This window comes from Polypterus senegalus, chromosome 16 (genome assembly GCF_016835505.1).
Source record: "Polypterus senegalus isolate Bchr_013 chromosome 16, ASM1683550v1, whole genome shotgun sequence".
Taxonomy (NCBI): domain Eukaryota; kingdom Metazoa; phylum Chordata; class Cladistia; order Polypteriformes; family Polypteridae; genus Polypterus; species Polypterus senegalus.
In genome coordinates, this window is record NC_053169.1 from 87,388,887 (window position 1) to 87,404,694 (window position 15,808).

At 38.7% G+C, this 15,808-nt stretch overlaps 1 protein-coding gene across 1 annotated transcript in view; it reads left to right on the forward strand.

Annotated features, from left to right (window-relative positions):
- Positions 1 to 15,808, forward strand: part of srbd1 (S1 RNA binding domain 1) — a 389,487-nt gene that overhangs the window by 93,035 nt on the left and 280,644 nt on the right. Inside the window, exon 14 of the mRNA XM_039738094.1 lies at positions 1,296 to 1,403. Coding sequence (XP_039594028.1) covers positions 1,296 to 1,403 — 108 coding nt within the window. The remainder of the gene's footprint in view (positions 1 to 1,295; positions 1,404 to 15,808) is intronic.

Consider the following 15,808-nt stretch of genomic DNA (forward strand, 5'->3'; position numbering starts at 1 on the left):
GTGCTTCTGGGTGCACAGCCGGCACTTCCGCCACATTGGGGAGTGCTGGTGGAAGATGGCCGGGAAGCACCTGCAGCACATTCAGGTAACTATAAAAGGGTCCGTCTCCCTTCATTCAGGGCTGGAGTCGGTTGAGGAGAGGACGAGAGCTTAAAGAAGAGAGTGGAGGTGGCCTGAAGAGCAAGGCAGAGTGTGTGAGCCCTGGACTTTTGGGGAGTATCTTGGGGTTTTGTGTGGCACTTAAGACTTGTAAATATTAGTGTAAATAAACGTGTGGTGGTGATTAAACATGTCTACCTGTCTGTGTCTGAGGCTAGTTCCACAGTATGTATGTATTATACAAATAGTTATTTATATGTATGTACCATATTGTGTGGTATTATTACAAACTTCTTAATAAACTAAAAAATCAAAGATATGTAAGATAAATAACCAAGCAGTGTATTACTTAGTTACTTACTTAACCATTAATAATTACTTAAAAATATGGAAAGTACAGTCCAACCATGGTAAAAATAACATGTTTAGGATTAAATACAGTAGAGAGGCAATGTAAGATTAATTATGATGATTTGGTGGCCTTATAATTTTCATAGTGTGGGTGGTTATGCCATGGGATGGACTAGAATCCCATAGAAGGTAGTTTGCGTCTTTGCTGCTGGAATATTTTAAGCCTCCTGTGATCATAAATTGGGTAAAGTGGGCCTTGGGTGGGTGAAAATTGACAAGCTAAAGTATAAATTGCTGAGACAAAGAGCAACTACAAAATATTTACACTGAAAATTTATAAAAAATATTTAAAAGTTTGGAAATATAATGAACCTCATTGAAAAAAAATGTGATTTTATTATTCTGCTTTTTTAATTTTAGTGGGATAGTTTAAATTTATATGTAGTATAACATTGTTTAGAGATAACAAAAATAGGTATGGCAGTTTATTTAATGCTTTTTCCAGCTGCCTACATTTTCATCAACATTTTAAATCATATTTATCTCTTAACTTTACCATCTACAGGGTGGTCCAGATCTAATTATGCAGATCCAGATCGTCTGGATGACTTTGGTTTATGCGGGGACGGTTCTTCATGTCGTTAGTTTGCACACTGCTCAATGGTCCAGGGTTTTTCTGGTGATTTTCTATGTAATAAACTTAAGATATATTGTAATGAAAATTGCATAATTCGATCTGGTCCACTCTATGTTAGATGTTTGTGCAAGTTATACAAAACCAGTATTGCCAGGTAGATTGGTATCAACTCTGACCAGCATAACCATTTTCCTAATTCTTCTTGCAGTTGTTATACTGTTGTGATTGGAAATGGGTCTGCCTGCCGAGAGACGGAAGCATTTTTTGCGGAGCTCATTGCCAATCAATACTTCAGGCCATTGGATGTTGTATATTGGTAAGTCTACTCGAAAACAATACCTTTCGATGATTTTTTTTTTTTTATATGTCACATTTCATTTACTTAAGTGTCTTACAAATTGCAGTGTTACTGTTTGTTGATGTATGCATTCTACAAATATTAAACTGATTGATTAAGTGAATTTGTCAGTGTCACATAATAAGTCAGGGATTGGTACCGAGCAAGCAGCATTACACTACCGTGGTGTTTTTGTTTCATTGTCTGATGCATTGTTTTCTTTTATATCCTACTTACAGTATTTAATCCTAATTATTGGAAATAGTCCTGGTTTTAAGTCAGTTCTCTATACAAGCAGACACAGACAGATATTTTCTATAAATGTAATGCATGCATCTCTTAGTAAATACCAGTATTAAAGGGTAAATAATGAGCATTTGGATTATGCAATCCTCGCTTACTTAAACAAACAATGAAACAAACAAACAAGTAAACAATTAAATAGTTCTTTCTATTACTACACAAAAAGTCTGCATATTAATTTTAACCTCTGGTTTTAGCTTGAGCAATAAATATACCAGGTGTGAATTCTGCTACTTGTGCTTAGCCATTTCAATCTGTAAATTCAAGAAATTACCAAACACTAAGGAAGATCTAAAGTAGACATTTTGTTTAGCCAATACTAGATGGGTCTTGATTTTATCCACCCTAGGATTACACCAGATTGACACTTGAAATAATATGTTTATCACTTTTCTGTGCTCTGTTTATCATAGTTTTTGCCGTTCTTGAGAATTAATCTGTAGCTGATGACAAATTTTTTGGAATGAGTCCTAGATTTGAACATCAGTATGTTCTTAACATTTTAAATACTCCTGGAATGTGCAATAGCTAATGTGAAACTAGGACTGAAGCACTTGGATCCTTTTTTGAGTGGTTGTGCTCTTAACATAATGCAACATTAATATATATATGTATATATTATTGTAGCATTACACTGTACCTGTAAGACTGCATTGAAGCATTACATTGTGCTTGTAGGCTTTATGTTTAATATACCTTTTTGTGTTTTCATACATTTGCCCTAAGAGTATTTTCCTTGTGTTTGCATGAAGTACAGTTTTGTATCTCTTGCCTTGTTGCCATTCAACTTCAAACACTTATTCCTTTAAGTTACTTATTTTATCCCTTAAGACCATATTTAATCTTGTTATTGTAGGCAACAGTAATATTGTTCAGCTCCATTATGGAGTCTGATCATTGACATTTTGTATGCTCTCTCTTTTTTTTGTTTAAAGCTGTAGTATCACCCTGCCTTTTTTAATGAAGGGGGTTTTACTATATTATCTGTGACCTGAAAAACAAGCCCTGGTACTGGTACACTGGCCTCAAGCACTGAGCCTGGCACTTCCTCACTGATCTCTGCGTTTTTCACTTTTGCTTGGTTGAATGATCCTGACTCTCTCTCATTGGCAAAATCTACTAAAAGTCACTGCTGGCATCTGCACAGCTCCCACCCCTAGCCATCCTGCTGAACTACCAGCCCCGGGCAGCTTTTGTCCTGTTAGAGAGGAAGTTTCTGATATAATTGTGCAGACGGCAGCTTAGTGCTCACCTCACCAAGAGATGCCAGCCCACACAAGAGCAGAACCTTCTTGTCTGAGAATGACTGCAGTCAAACAGGGGGGTAACTGCCTGTCATCGACAGAAACGGCAGGTGGCTGGGATCCAATGAAGACCTTCTGGCAAAAGGCTGTCTAAGCAGTTGCTTTACTACTGAGAGTAAACAGTTTTACAAGCCATCTACTCAGTCTGCAACCCCAGAATTGATGCTGTGCCCCTTCAGTTATTGACCACCAGCTGCACTTGTTAACAACCAGCTCTGGGAGACGACAGGATATTCAAAAAGTTGGTAATGACCACCTTGCACGTACAGATTAATCTCAAACTTGTGTTTCAGAAATGTTTTCATAGCATTTTGGGGCACTATGGATTAACCCAGAATTGGGCTTCGTTTAACCCTTATGTGTTCTACATTTAGCACTGCAGATGTTCAGTCTAGCACTGCTACATAAATCTATACCTACTGTGTAATAATCTAATTACTGTGCATAGTTTTTAACATGAAATGCTCAAGGTGTTGTTTACAGGGTAATGTTCATATAAAGTAAAATGGCAGTGACTATTATTAGGATATTGCAAAATCTGAGTTGTGTATTATTATTATTATTATTATTATTATTATTGCTATTAACATGAGCAGTATTTTTTTTAGTGGTATTCTATCAGAATTGACAAATCCTGCAATGGAAACTTTGACTTAAAATGGGTTAGAATGACTGCCCATAAATTCTCTTCAGCCTTATTCCTCCAGTATGCTTTCCAGTTAAATTACATACGTAGCATCTGTGTTTTAGTTCTTTTTTTTTTTTTTTCTTTTCCTGAAAAATCTGGAAAGAACTAATCATCTTCCAACCCGCTATATCCAAACACAGGGTCACAGGGGTCTGCTGGAGCCAATCCCAGCCAACACAGGGTGCAAGGCAGGAAACAAACCCCGGGCATGTCGCCAGCCCACCGCAGGACACACAGACACACACATCCACACACCAAGCGCACACTAGGGACAATTTAGGATCGCCATTGCACCTAACCTGCATGTCTTTGGACTGTGAGATGAAACCCACGCAGACACAAGGAGAGAACATGCAGACTCCATGCAGGAAGGACCCGGGAAGCGAACCCAGGTCTCCTTACTGCAGCAGCACTACCCACTGTGCCACCATGCTGCCCTGCACTAATCATTGTCTTGCAAATTTTCCATCGTCATAAGTTCATATTGGAGAATGTATCTTTGTTGTTCTGCCTTCATATAATCGTCACAGAAATATATCAGAATACAATCATAATCAGTTTTATAATTTTTAGGCTGTAGTATTAACAATGCTGTTCTTCTTAAGCATAAGCTTGTGGTGTTGATGAAAAAATTATTGACTTTAGTTAGAATTTTGGCTGTTTTTGTTTGGTGTTGTCACTGTAATCTGCCTGAAGTAGAAAATACTTTTAGTTATGCAACTATATTTTAGGTAAGTTGTTTTATATAATTTTTCCTTAAGCTGTTTTTTTTCTGTTCTGTATATTAGGGTCATGCATGTTAATAAGAAATCCATCACAGTATTATTGATTTTTTTTCCCATTGCTAACTTACGTTGTTTTAATGTCTTCTATTTGAAATTGGCATGGCATGATTGCTTTCTTCATGATTCTTTACTACTGGCATGTCATTACCACATAGGCTTATGATTTGCTTTGTATTCTGCAGCATTCTTTTTTTTCCCCCCCGAGTTAATGAAATATGTGGTACCACTAAAAGTTGTGGCAATCTGTTGTACAGCTTTTTATCTATACTTTTCTGAACTTGAGATTCCATAAATCCAAACAAATTCCTGATAATAGATGTTAAAGTGTTTTTTTTTCCAGAAATTGATCTCACCTCTAGTGGATAGCAGTGTGATAAACCAGATTCATTTGAAGATATTAAAAAGGCTCCATGAAATCCATATGGTGTACCTTTTAATAAAACAGCTCAGTGACAGGCGTTATTCTTGTTGTTTCCTTTATTTCAGTACAGGCCAGTGGTTTAGAATTAACATTGGATGACCATTTAAGTATCTAACAAACATCATTCTTAATGAAATCTTGAGGACTTGGACTGTGTTCATATTGCCAGGCTGAAGTAACTCGTATCTGATTTTTTTTTTTTGTTTTAATGTGACACAAATTTGAGTCACTTTAATATGTGGTGCTAGACTGGATAGATATCCAATTCTTGGCCATGCAGTATGGTCAGATCAGAATTCATGTGTGGTGTTTTTTTGCCTATGTGCATGGGCTGAGCGCTGTCGCTCAGTCACCGTCTCACCATGGCTGGCTCCTTTCTGGTACCCACACATCTTGGCACAGTAGCCTTCCTCCAGAACAAATTATGACGCATACAAGAGCTACTTGCACATCCATTTTGTTGATTTTAATACCATGAGTTATCTTATAAATATGACATTTTTGTTGTTTGTGACGCAGATGACTCATGGACAAATGTATCAATGCGTGCCGTTTTGGAAGAAGGATGTTTTCACTTTACAGTTAGGTACAGGTCACTTGTACTTATGAATGTGAACCTTCAAGATCCGATCTGAGCAAAAAATTGGAATTGAGAAATGAGGCTTGTAGTGTAATCTGTCACTCAAACAATGTTCACGTGACCGATTACTCACAAAACTTTTGCAGCTTGAATCTGGAAATGTAAATTGCAGCCGTTTCCAACATCTTGGCGCCAAAAATACCAGCGTTTCACACCATATTGCTTGATAGAAATGTGGTTTGTAGCATCTTCAACATAAACAGTTTGTAAGCAAATATGTCTGTGCTTTTGGTGGGGTGTTTGCATGTTTTCAATGTGCTCCTCTGAGCTACTTCCCTAAAACCAATGACACATTACATGATTTCTAGTTGAAGACAATATCAAACTTCATGTCTGCAGTTACTGCTTTCATCGTCTGAAAGTTTCAGATTATGCAACTGGAAATCACGGGACATGACAAATGGCATGATTCTGTGATGACTTTCCAGCACAGTTTCATATTCCCCAAGAGTCATGAGCTTTCCTCTTTTTCTGACAGCCAATAATGTGTTGCCTGACAGAGCTGGAGCTGTATGAATGCTTTACAGGTAAAGTGAGCACAGTCACAACCTTAGCCCCATTTTTTCTTTTTCTTTTTCTATTCTGTTGTGCGAAGTAAAACATGAAACATCAGACACAGGAGTCTTTCATGTTTTGTGTTGTCCAAAACATTCAGTTTCCTTATTCCTCAAAGCCACTATATTCATTGTATTTATGTCCAAGTGGTCATTGGTTCTCGACTCTTGCATACACAGAGTCCACTCCCGCAACATAAGACAAAATCAAATATGTTTGATTTTGTTGTGGTTTATTCTACTTCTGGTTCACTAAAGTAGTGTAAATCAAGTCTGTGACTAAAAATCACTGGAGAGGGCTTGTAACGTGATGGGGCCTTAATTCAGTGGTAAAATAGGTTTTTAGAGACGCCCTTGACCATGTCCTTATTGACAGCCCTATGAGAAAACTGCTGATTACACTACCTTTATCCACAGTTTCTGCATGCTGTTTGCCTTGTGCTGTGCTTTTTATTTTTATTTGCATAGTAAATTCAATAATTGTGCAGTAACCGGATGCTCAGTTAAACCTACTTATGCCTACAGTACTGTTTATATATACTGTGCAGTAAGCAAGTATTTGGTCATTTATGTGTTCAGAAGTTTCCCTTAGTTTCTTTTCCCCGTCGTTTTTGCATTTGTTTTTGACCAGTATTCTCACTTATGTTTTTGAGTTTATGTAGTTGACCAGATGTGTATATTTTTTTTACTTCTTATAATGTATTATTAGTATGACATAATGTGTCTTTGGTTAAAGTGATTGACTCATCAACTTGCTGAACTTTTTCACCCAGCCATGCTTTTGTTTTTCCAAAAGTCTATCTTGTAATATGGAGTCCTTTTGTAAGTAGGTTGCATCTTGTTTTGCAGCCGAAAATGTTCTTTTCCCACTTACTCCTTGAGGAAAAAAAAAAAGATTGACACTTTAACTGAGAAGGTAAAAATCTGGTTTGGGGAGATTATAAGAGCTTGCAGTGAACTCCCAATTAAGTTTATTACTGAATCTACATTGATCTAGTGTCGGTGGGAATGGGTTTGTATAGTTTGTACATTAATTTGCCAGTTTCGTAACTGGGGTTGGCTACAACAGTAACTATTAACATTTTAACATTATACAAAGTTATTCTGTTTTACCTGCATTTTACCACTCTAATTTAATATTGTTTTTTGTATCAGTATGCTGCTGCAGGAGTATGTGAATTTCCCCTTGGGATTAATAAAGTATCTATCTATCTTATCTATCTAGCTATTATTCCAGGATAGATATCTGCTCTGTGTAAGCCTATAGTTGAAAGATGTTGTGAAGCTAACCCGGACACAGACAGGCGGACATGTTGTTCTTCAACCGCCCCACGTTTATTATACAAATGTGTACAATATTTTGGTCACTCAGGCCCAGTTCCAATAAGTGCACACACCCCAATACTCAGTCCTGGCCTCACAATGCCTTTCTTCAGGCCGCCTCCACACCTCTCTCGTGTCTTGTCCTTCTTCCACCCGACTCCAGCCTCGAATGAAGGGAGACGGCCCCTTTTATATACTCCCGGACGAGCTCCAGGTGGTTCCCGGCATTCCCCCATTGGCCATGCCCCAGCGTGGTGGAAGTGCCGGCTGTTCTCCCAGCAGCTCTCCGGGTGTCCTCCTAAATCTTCTCCCCCAGCACGTCCAGGTGTGGCGGAAGTGCTGAGGTCACAAGTCCCCAAGGCAGTGGGGCGCCTCCTGGCGGTGACCACAGGCCCCTACAGGGTGAGGCTTCCATGCCCTGAACCCATGGCCCCCAAAGCAACCAGGAAGGCGGCCCCACGTGATCCCAGATGGGCACACGCCCACTTCCGGTCCTCCAAGGCGTCCCGGCCGGGTCGTCGCCCCTGGCATCCGCGACAATGTATTGATTTTTATTAAATGGCCCAAGCTGTACACTAACTTGGCATGGAAGTGGATCTTGCCAAGACTAGTGCATTGCTGAAAAACTGACTTTTGAAAATAAGCATCAATTACTTTGTTTTTCTGTAGGATTATAGGAGACTTGTGGTAGAAGGAGCCTGCTTACTTCAGCTTTAGGTGGTTGCTGTAGGGCACAGGTGTCAAACTCCAGTCCTGGAGGGCCGCAGTGGCTGCAGGTTTTCATTCTGACCATCTTCTTAATTAGTAACCAGTTTTTGCTGCTAATTGACTTTTGGCCTTAATTTGAATTAACTTGATTCACGCTCCTTTTATTTCTTTTTCCTTAATTAGCAGCCAAATAATGGTGAGACCCAAAACAACCCACCACATGAGCAGCTCACCACATTACCTGAAAATAAAGAAAGGAGAAGGTCTCAGTAAGGTTGATCTCTCAGGTCACCAAAACTTTTTGATGCTGTTCTTAGAAAAAACAATAAGTCAACAGTTTTGGAAATGTGTGCTTTGGCAGAATGAGAGCAGCAACAAGCCATAGAATTAAATAACGAGTTTAATTAACAGCAAGAATCGGCTTCTCATTAAGAAACTGGTTGGAGTGAAGTTAGTTGGAGTTTGAAGCCCCAGTTTAGCTGGTCATCTGTCGGCTCGTTTCAAATCTCATTCCTGTTTGGCTGCCATTTAATGAAGAAAAGAATCAATTCAGAGCACTGAATCCTTAAAAACAGGGCTATTAAAATGAAGGGAAAACAAGTTTATTAGCTGTGAAAAATTGTCACTGATTAAGAAAAAGGTTAGAATGAAAACCTGCAGCCTCTGCGGCTCTCCAGGCCCGGAGTACAACACCCCTGCTGTAGGGTTTGGCTTTATTATTGGAATAATTGCATCTGCTGCATTAAATTCCCTCCAGTGATACATTTAGATATTTCCAAAGATCACAGAAAGTTGCACGTTGCTGAAACAGAATTCTTCAGCCATTCTGTATGTTATTGTCTAGTTAAACAGTTGCTTTCTGTTAGTGGTGTGGAAATAATGAAGTGTTTATTACATGGCTACTTGAAAACACAATACCTGAAGCTGTAAATGAAGCCCTCGGTACTTTGATTAAGTGCTCTGCCTGATGATTTTTTGTGGTCTTGCTAACTCTATATCCCTTGCATTTTTTATTCTTGTTGGTACAGTAATTCACTTGAAAAACCTATCATAGGGTGCAGGTGTGAGACACGGCTCTCTCTCCAACTCCATTTCCACAGGAACTATGAGTTGCTTGAAAATGTAATTACCGCCCTGCTGCATTACTGTTCTCAAATGTAATGCAGCAGCAGGATCACTCAAGATTATAAGAACAGTAAGTGTTTTTGAAAACAATTCTGGCTTGTTACCAAGCAATTAGCACACACATCCTGTCTGATAATTGCTAAAAAAGAAAGAAACCTCACTTGGTCAATTTTCCATTAAATCAATAGCTACAAGAAGGACAGGACTCTTGAAAAGCATAATAATCTGTATGTTCTCTGAAATGTGCTAAAAATGTTTTGTTTTCTGCAGGCGGCTGTTTGCACACATAATATACTGACTTCATTTTCCCAATGTAAATGAATAAATAGATGTTGTGTTTTATTAGATATTATATCTTGTCTCTATTATATTATAGCTCTTCTAAGTCTCCTGGCTTTATTTGTGCAGTCCTTTTGAGTATTGCCTAAATATAGAACATATATTTGTATCTCTGAGCACATCTTTTCTTCTCACTTATACGTACCACTTGCATGGGGGTAGGTGGGCATGGCTTTTGATATTAACCCTGAGATTAACTACAGGAGGCACTTTATTAAGGTGGACTTTTAAAGATCATTTTATAAGTGAGGAATTCAAGTGGGCTTAAATATTTGCATCTGAAAGTATTCTAAGAGTTTTAGAGTTAATCTTCGTAATTGAAAGTATTCCAAAAATCTTCATGCATTCTTGCAATGGCAGATATATATGTATTTTTTTAGTATTTTAAAGGCAACATTGTTCTATGCTGTCCACCATTAAGACCTTTCAGACAAGAATAACATTATTTTTTTGTTTTTTGAGGTTGCAAGCGTTTTTGACTATGAGGTGCCTGAAGTTTCTCTGCTTGTCAGTAGAGGCTCCTGTATCTGCAATGAGTGTCTGAAATTTGGGCTGGCACTTGTCTAGGGTTGCTTCCTGCATTACACTTTACACCAGCGCCCGAAACACTGAATTGGATAAGCAAGTGCACAACAAAGAAACATTAGAAATTTAAAGTTTAATTTAAATAAATGATATTTTGTTGCACATGTGTATACTGTATATGTATGTGTATATGTGTATATGTGTATATATGTGTACTGTATATATATATATGTATATGTGTGTATATATAGATATAGATATATAGATATATATATAGATAGAGATATAGAGATAGAGATGTATATATAGATGTGTGTGTGTGTGTATATATATATATATATATATATATAGATATATAGAGATATAGATATAGATATACAGTTGTGTGAAAAACTATTTGCCCCCTTCCTGATTTCTTATTCTTTTGCATATTTGTCACACAAAATGTTTCTGATCATCAAACACATTTAACTATTAGTCAAATATAACACAAGTAAACACAAAATGCAGTTTTTAAATGATGGTTTTATTTAGGGAGAAAAAAAAATCCAAACCTACAGGTCCTGTGTGAAAAAGTAATTGCCCCCTTGTTCAAAAATCATCTAACGTGGTGTATCACACCTGAGTTCAATTTCCGTAGCCACCCCCAGGCCCGATTACTGCCACACCTGTTTCAATCAAGAAATCACTTAAATAGGAGCTGCCTGACACAGAGAAGTAGACCAAAAGCACCTCAAAAGCTAGACATCATGCCAAGATCCAAAGAAATTCAGGAACAATTGAGAACAGAAGTAATTGAGATCTATCAGTCTGGTAAAGGTTATAAAGCCATTTCTAAAGCTTTGGGACTCCAGCGAACCACAGTGAGAGCCATTATCCACAAATGGCAAAACATGGAACAGTGGTGAACCTTCCCAGGAGTGGCGGCCAACCAAAATTACCCCAAGAGCGCAGAGACGACTCATCCGAGAGGTCACAAAAGACCCCAGGACAACGTCTAAAGAACTGCAGGCCTCACTTGCCTCAATTAAGGTCAGTGTTCACGACTCCACCATAAGAAAGAGACTGGGCAAAACGGCCTGCATGGCAGATTTCCAAGACGCAAAACCACTGTTAAGCAAAAGAACATTAGGGCTCGTCTCAATTTTGCTAAGAAACATCTCAATGATTGCTAAGACTTTTGGGAAAATACCTTGTGGACTGATGAGACAAAAGTTGAACTTTTTGGAAGGCAAATGTCCGTTACATCTGGCGTAAAAGGAACACAGCATTTCAGAAAAACATCATACCAACAGTAAAATATGGTGGTGGTAGTGTGATGGTCTGGGGTTGTTTTGCTGCTTCAGGACCTGGAAGGCTTGCTGTGATAGATGGAACCATGAATTCTACTGTCTACCAAAAAATCCTGAAGGAGAATGTCCGGCCATCTGTTCGTCAACTCAAGCTGAAGCGATCTTGGGTGCTGCAACAGGACAATGACCCAAAACACACCAGTAAATCCACCTCTGAATGGCTGAAGAAAAACAAAATGAAGACTTTGGAGTGGCCTAGTCAAAGTCCTGACCTGAATCCATTTGAGATGCTATGGCATGACCTTAAAAAGGCGGTTCATGCTAGAAAACCCTCAAATAAAGCTGAATTACAACAATTCTGCAAAGATGAGTGGGCCAAAATTCCTCCAGAGCGCTGTAAAAGACTCATTGCAAGTTATCGCAAATGCTTGATTGCAGTTATTGCTGCTAAGGGTGGCCCAACCAGTTATTAGGTTCAGGGGGCAATTACGTTTTCACACAGGGCCATGTAGGTTTGGATTTTTTTTCTCACTAAATAATAAAAACCATCATTTAAAAACTGCATTTTGTGTTTACTTGTGTTATATTTGACTAATGGTTAAATGTGTTTGATGACCAGAAACATTTAGTGTGACAAACATGCAAAAGAATAAGAAATCAGGAAGGGGGCAAATAGTTTTTCACACCACTGTAGGTATAGGTACGTTACATTAATTCTTCTGTGTAAAATCTTTATAGAGTTTGTATTTCACTAGTGTGCTGGATTCTATGAGCAGAAGCAAATGATCAGGGAGAGGAATATACATGTGTTGCAGAATTGTCAATCTTGAGTTTTACATAAGGTCCCACATAAGTGTCTTATGAGGGGGAGTCAAGCTAAAGTTAGAAAATGGAACGAACCTTAACAAAACTGATGATGTCATTTTTCAATGTAGTCTCAACCCTCCTCAATGCACTTACACCACCTGCCTGGAAGTGCCTGGATTCTAGCAGAATACATTTTCGTCTTGTCCTCTCAACCACTGGAACACTCAAGTAATTGTCAAACACTACATGCCAAGGGGTACTACAGTCACTAGTGCAAGTTACTGTGATTTGCTGGAGGCTAATGTGATGCCTGCTATTCGATCCAAGTGGTGAAGACTGCTGTCTTAGGGAATCCTTTTTACTGCAAGACAATGCCCACCCATAAACTGCTAAGAACACCACGGCTTGTCTGGAGAAACTGAAGTTTGAGGTATTTCCACATCATCCTTATTCGCCAGATTTGGCACCGTGTGATTTCCGCCTTTTTGGACCTCAAAAAAAACGAGATGAAGAAAGCAGTGCACGAGTGGTTGCGAGGACAAGACAAAACCTTTTATTCTTCTGAAATCCAGGCAGGTGGTGCAAGTACTTTGAGAAGGGTTGAGACTACATTGAGAAATGACATTATCAGTTTTGTTAAGGTTTGTTCCAGTTTCTAATAAATCCCATTTCTTAACTTTAGCTTGACACCTCCTAAAAACAAAGAGAGTTTGAAAGCACGGAATGTAGATGGGTTAAACACCAAAAGCAAACGTTTATAGTCTGTGGGACATTTTAAAAATTAAGTGATGTCAAAAGTGGTGTCACTTAGAGCAGTAGCTCCAGCACAGATACTTTTTTTAATGTACACTCTATAAAGATCTTGATAACACTATAAATAACCAGCAAGTTAAATTTGCAGATGATACAAAACTAGGTGACAGGGCAGATAATTTAGAATTTCCCAGGTCAGTACAGATTGACAATGGCATAATTCAGATATATTTCTGGAAGGTTAAGTTTAATGTAAAATATAAAGTAATATATGTTGGGAGTAAAAGTATTAGATATGAATATACAATGGGAGATCTGAAACGTGAATGCTCACCTCATGAGAGAGACCTGGAGCTGCAGTGGAATCTTCACTTTTTCCAGACAGTATACAGAAGTGATCATGAACTAATACAATGTCATGTCAGACAGCTCAGTGTATACAGTAAAGTACAAACCTAGGTAGGTTATTCTTAAGCTGTATAAAGCACTTTTGAGACCTCATCAAGGGTACTCTGTATAGCTTAAGTCATCATGCTATACAAAGAACATAGAGTGCTTTCAGAAAGCATTCATACCCTTTAACATTTTACACATTTTGTTATGTTACAGCCTTATGCTAAAAACATTTCAATTATTTTTTCCCCTCTTCAAGTAACACTCAATACCCTACAATGACAAAGTGAAAATAAGATTTTAGAGGTTTTTGCAAATTTATTTATAACACATTAACACCAGTTTTCAGACCCTTTACTCAGTACTTTGCTGAAGAACGTTTGGCAGTGATTACAGCCTGGAGTCTTTTCTGAATTAATGTTACATTCTGCCATTCTTCTCTGTAGATCCTCTCAAGTTGTGTGAGGTTGGATGGAGACCGTTGGTGGATGGCTGTTTTCTGGTCTCTCCAGAGATGTTCAGTTGGAGTCAAGTACAGGCTTAGGCTTGACCACTCAACATTCCCAGAATTGTCCCTAACTCATTCTTGTGTTGTCTTTACTTTGTGCTTAAGATCATTATCCTGTTGGAAGGCGAACCTTCAGCTGGGCTGAGGTCCAGAGCTCTCTGAAGTACAAATGATCACATGACAGAAATGAAGTAACCATTTAGAATAATTTTCATTGATTTTTTACAGTCCCTTAAGCACCCTCCTGCTCCCTGACCCCCCCTATTAGAAGGGCAGGAGTGGGGTTCTGAGGAAGCTCAAGGTTTTACATCTTAATGCTTCCACAGTCTCCTGGATCATGGACTACCTGAGCAACAGACAGCAGTTATCGAGGCTCAGGAACTATGTGTCAGAAATGGTGTTATGTAATACTCGTGCACCTCTGGGAACTGTCTTGTCTCCCTTCCTGTTTACCCCTTTACACAACAGACTTCCAGTACAATACCAGTGCTTACCACCTGCAGAAATTTTTGGATGACTCCTCCATCATAGGCTGTATTAATAATAGAGATGAGTCTGAGTCAGGAAGAACCACCTGCAACTCCACTTCAGCAAGAGAAAGAGATAGTGATGGACTTCCGGTGTGCCAAGAAGCCTCTGAGAACAGTAGGATGTGGAAGTGGTGCAGACCTACAAGTACCGGGGGGTTCACATAAACAATAGACTGGACTGTCAACACAGTGGCGCTGTACAAGAAGGGACTCCAGTAAAGAGACTCCAGTATCTTGATTATATACAGTAAGCTACTAGACATATTCTACTAGTCTTTAGCACCCAGTGCATTGTTCTATGCTGTGGTCTCTTATGGATGCAACTTGAGCTGAAAAGACGCGTAATACCTGAACAAATGTATAAAGAAAGTCTACTCTGTCACAGGGCTAAGCCTGAACACACAGGAAACTGTTGTAGAAAAGAGAATGGTGGCAATATGGATGCTATCATAAAAAATCCCTCCATGAGGTGCTCTTCTGGAACACTTTCAGCCACCGGCTCATTCCACCATGGTGTTCTAAGAAGTGCCTCTGGGGATCTGCCCACTGTTAACATGCAATTCAATTCTTTCTCCCAAAGTATTCTTAAGTCCATTTTTAAAACTTCTGAGCAATATACATTTATTTAATTTATTTATCAATTGAGTGATTGATTTGTTTGGCTGTGTTATTTGTCGTTTTAGTCTGTATCCTTGTTTTTTATGTTTATGCTGCTCTATACATCTAAATTTCCCCTGGGATTAATAAAGTTAATCTAATCTAATCTAAAGAACCGGAAGCATGTAAATGTTCACATGGAAATCTGAATATATTAATGTTGTATTGCAGCAACTCAAAATAAGCAGATATAATGTTTGTGTTATTCTTGGTGAATTCTGCTAAATACTGTGCCTCTAGAATGTCTGCCAGCATGACACAAATTCTTTGCAATTTAGTCCATATTTTAAACTAATGTACAGTAGGTGTAATGAAGGAGATTGAAGACTGCAAAGTGGTGGCAGGGGAAAGTGTAGTTAAGCAGCATAGGGTGGTGGTTTGTAGGATGATGTTAGAGATCAAGAAGAGGAAGAGAGCGAGGGCAGAGCCAAGGATTAAATGGTGGCAGTTGAAAAAGGAAGACTGCAAGGTTGAGTTTAGGGAGGAGGTGATACAAGCACTGGGTGGCAGTGAAGAGTTACCAGACAGCTGGGAAACTACAGCAGATGTAGTAAGGGTGACAGCAAGAAGGGTGCTTGGCGTGACATCTGGAAAGAGAAAGGAGAAAAAGGAAACCTGGTGGTGGAATGAGGAAATACAGGAGAGTATACAGAGGAAGAGAATGGCAAAAAAGAAATGGGATAGTCAGAGAGATGCAAAAAGTAGACAAGAGTACAAGGAGATAAGGCG